The 4,162-nt window shown below is 31.0% G+C and overlaps 1 protein-coding gene across 1 annotated transcript; it reads left to right on the forward strand.

The window, feature by feature from the left end:
* The first annotated feature begins 278 nt into the window (after positions 1–278).
* Positions 279–3,118, forward strand: LOC112458829 (alpha-L-fucosidase-like). Its single transcript, XM_025022670.1, is given in 8 exon segments — positions 279–332; positions 416–582; positions 847–1,353; positions 1,445–1,696; positions 1,779–2,141; positions 2,278–2,496; positions 2,605–2,831; positions 2,907–3,118. Coding segments are annotated over 6 exon segments (1,422 nt in total). The 5' UTR covers positions 279–332; positions 416–582; positions 847–1,091; the 3' UTR covers positions 3,006–3,118.
* Positions 3,119–4,162: the final 1,044 nt, after the last annotated feature.

Genomic DNA, 4,162 nt, shown 5'->3' on the forward strand with positions numbered 1-4,162 from the left:
ACACTACGTGAGTCAAATGGATGGCTAATAAAAACGTACAGTTGATCAACTAAAATTATGCAATTGAATTTTATTATTGCATGTACGGTGTACAGTAATTGAACTTATTAATATTGCAAAAATGTATTATGTAAAATTACACAACACGAAAATCATAAGCGCAGCACGGACACGCACCAAGGGGAGAGACTTTATCGACAGTGCCAGAAAATGGATATGCCAAATAGTTCCAACGTTGAAAATGGGTGCGAGTGGCGTTTCGAGCGGTCCATTGTCAAATATAAAACATCATTTCAGGTTAGGTCCCCGTGGTCCAGCAGACAGATATCCACGTAAAAAGATTCTATAACATATCATTTTTTTCATACAAGCAGTAGATTGCACGAGCAACTTCTTATCTACATCTGCTTTGTAGATTGCACCTTGGATGATACTTTAATTACACTGTGAATACGATAATGCAGCCAAATGGAGCCGAGATGCACATTTACATACATGACCATAATTTACCATTGGTTAAAGATAACGTGACCTCAGTGAAGAGATAACATTTACTCCGAATTAATCTGTAACACGAAATTGGTAACCCAACATTTGTAATTACGTATCCACAATAAAGTCAATCTACAATTGTCAATCTACAATTGTCATCAATCTACATCAAATCTACAATTGTCAATTTTTGAAAAATATTTTTTCGAGATTTATAAAGATTTCTATTACAATTGTGAATTTTCGATTTGAATGCCAATTATTGAAAATTTACGATAAATTGACAGCTATACATGCATGCTAATTTAATTTAGATTAAATGTAATAATAAATATTATTTAAAATTTTTTCTAGGGTTTTAGCAGAATTACAGCGTTCCATAAAAATGTTGAACTGTACACATGAATTATATAGCGTCGATCAATAATAATGTGATCTTTGTCCTAAAACAATATGGAGTGCTAATCTAATCTAATCTCTAAATATGAATGCAAAACAATATACAGAAATAGAATTCTCGTCGAGACTTAATATCAGTCAATAGGAATAAAAGACTCGTTTAACAATCATTGCTTTCACTACAAGTTTTTACTGGCAGGATGACGTTTGTACGTATCTGGTGCGCCGTACTGATTCTCTGTGTGACAGTAGAGGCATATGTTAATGTAATAACAAACTGGGATGAAAATAATTTTGTGCCATTTGCAACAAAAGCACCCAAATACGATCCAATTTGGTCTAGTCTAGACAGTCGACCGCTTCCGTCCTGGTACGATGAGGCAAAGTTTGGAATCTTTATTCATTGGGGTGTATTCAGCGTGCCCAGCTTTGGCTCCGAATGGTTTTGAAATCATTGGAAGGGTTGAACATATCTACTATCTTAGTTCTTATATTAAAAAATATTATGGAGAATAATGTGATATCTTATAGAATTCTATAAATGATATTGTAGAGGAGAAAAGAACTACAAAATTTGCCGACTTTATGAGAAAAAGGTATCCTCCAAATTTCACCTATCAAGACTTTGCACGAGACTTCACTGCTGAATTCTTTGATGCTTCTGAGTGGGCAGAATTATTTCAAGCCTCAGGTGCAAAGTATATCATATTGACAAGCAAGCATCATGAAGGATATACACTGTGGCCATCAACGTATTCATTCAGTTGGAATTCTATGGATGTGGGGCCTCAAAAGGATCTTGTTGGTAATGAAGACATATATCTAATAACAATAACATTTTGCATTAAATATAAACATTCTTATACGTATTACTTTTTCTGAAATAGGTGAACTGGCAGAAGCAATTCGAAACAAGACACATATAAAATTCGGCTTGTATCATTCATGGTTTGAATGGTACAATCCTCTCTATGTAACAGACAAAAGAAACAATTTTACAACAGATAGATTCGTCACCCATAAAGTGATGCCAGAATTCCGTGAGCTGATAGAAACGTACAAGCCGGATATAGTTTGGTCAGATGGAGATGGAGAGGCAACGGATACTTATTGGAAATCAAAGGAATTTTAAGCCTGGCTATACAATGAAAGTCCTGTAAAAGATACAGTAGTGGTGAATGATAGATGGGGCATTAATATACCATGCCATCACGGTGGTTTCTTTACATGTGCTGATCGTTTTAATCCTGGTAATTTATTATTATGCTTGTTATAATTAGAATTATCTAAATTATCAAAATGTAAAAGAGAGTATATTAATGGCAATTAATAGATATTATTTAATAACTGATTAAATTGTTATATTAACAATAATTTGCTTTCCAGGTGTACTTCTTCCACATAAGTGGGGAAACTGTATGACTATTGACAAAAAATCCTGGGGATATCGCAGAAACGCTGTTTTATCCGAATACTATACATTGGCTGGATTAGTAAAGGAATTAGTAATTACTGTAAGCTGCGGTGGAAATTTACTGTTGAACGTTGGGCCAACAAAAGATGGTATTATTACACCAATATATGAAGAAAGATTGCGTGGAATGGGTAAACATCTTTTATATCTTATCATATTTTTTATTATAATGTCTTGATCGATTCAGATATCAATTTTCTGATAGTCTTAATGATATACAAGTAAACTTTTTGTTTTAGGCGCTTGGCTAGCAATTAACGGCGAAGCTATTTACAGTACTAAGCCGTGGACAGTACAAAATGATACCTTAACTGGAAGTGTATGGTACACTATAAGTAAAAATGAAAAACAGCTATATGCCTCCATTCTAGAATGGCCTCAATTCTATAATATCTTATCGTTAGGCTCGCTTAAACTTTTGGAGAATTCTCAGATACATCTACTTGGTTATTCGTCAGTAATTCCTGTAAGTGTATTACTACTTTTACCAACCTTTATGTTATAAAAATGGTGATAAAATAATTTTGAACATTTATTTCAGTGGAAACAATCCGATAATAAGCTGGAAATAAGTTTACCTCCTAACGCACACAAAGGACAGCCAGCTTGGGTATTAAAGTTTAAGGAAAATAATCATTGAATGGTTGAAGACACAGTATTTTATATATAGATATAGATTTTCATCAATATATGCATATGTATTTACTGTATACGTATGTAATACATGTACTTACTAAGAATATATTTCGTCTGGTAGACCAGTTTGGAATTAGAATTAAAACTAATTAGAAATGTACTTAAATCATGAAAAATAATAAATCTTTATTAAAGTACTTGGCTGCCATCCCGTGCGTCTTAAAAGTTTGCATAAAAGAATATATGAGAAAACATTTTTCGTTTTATTTTCTCAACTTTAGTTATGGAATAGCGCGCAGACTAGTATTTGAATTTATTTTCAAAATACTTTTGCGAAGCAAGTTATACAATACATAAATATATATTATATGCATTTCATATAAAGAAACTTTCTCTTTTGCTCTTTTTATATCACTTTGTTTTAAAAAATATAAAATTATTGAAAAATATGAATGAAAGAGCTAGAATTAGATTAAATTGGCGCGTTGTAAAAATAAATAAAATTAGCGCGTTCTTTATTAAGTCCTTTACCAAATAAAATTTATTAAGTAGAGAAATTAGAATGCATTATGCCAGTGTAAATATTTCGTGATTTTTTATTTTGATATATTGAAAAAATCTTTGAATATATATTGTTTTTTTTTATGTGTGTGTATGCACCAATTTAGATAACATATAACTCTGGAAGAATGTAAAGGATGTAAAGAACCAGACTTCAAATTTTATTAAAGAAGGGAAAATAAAGAGGAAAGAAGGGAAAATAGAGCACATATATTTTATACAATTAATTCTTATCATGTTTGATAAAAATATCAATTTCTTCTTATTTTATGTAAATACAGAAATATCTTGTTCCAGTCTTCGTCATTATCGTGAATCATGCTGTCACGAACACCATGAAGAGATTCAAATAGAAGTTTCATGTTTTTAAAATGTTAATATTTTATCTATTAAAGAGAGTTCTTTTTTTACGTCCTTTTCTTTGTCATAATTTTTCATTAATTAGGTACCTCAGTATTAAATTCAAAAAATAATTTTATTATAATATATCTGAGACACTATATATTAGCTAAATAAAATTATTAATGTATTATATTTTCATGGTGTTCTTAACCTCTCGAAAATCGTATATATTTGGCAATTATACAGAGAATTCAATAA

The sequence above is a fragment of the Temnothorax curvispinosus genome, unplaced genomic scaffold (genome assembly GCF_003070985.1).
Source record: "Temnothorax curvispinosus isolate PA1 unplaced genomic scaffold, ASM307098v1 QBEX01000138.1, whole genome shotgun sequence".
NCBI classification, from domain to species: Eukaryota; Metazoa; Arthropoda; class Insecta; order Hymenoptera; family Formicidae; genus Temnothorax; species Temnothorax curvispinosus.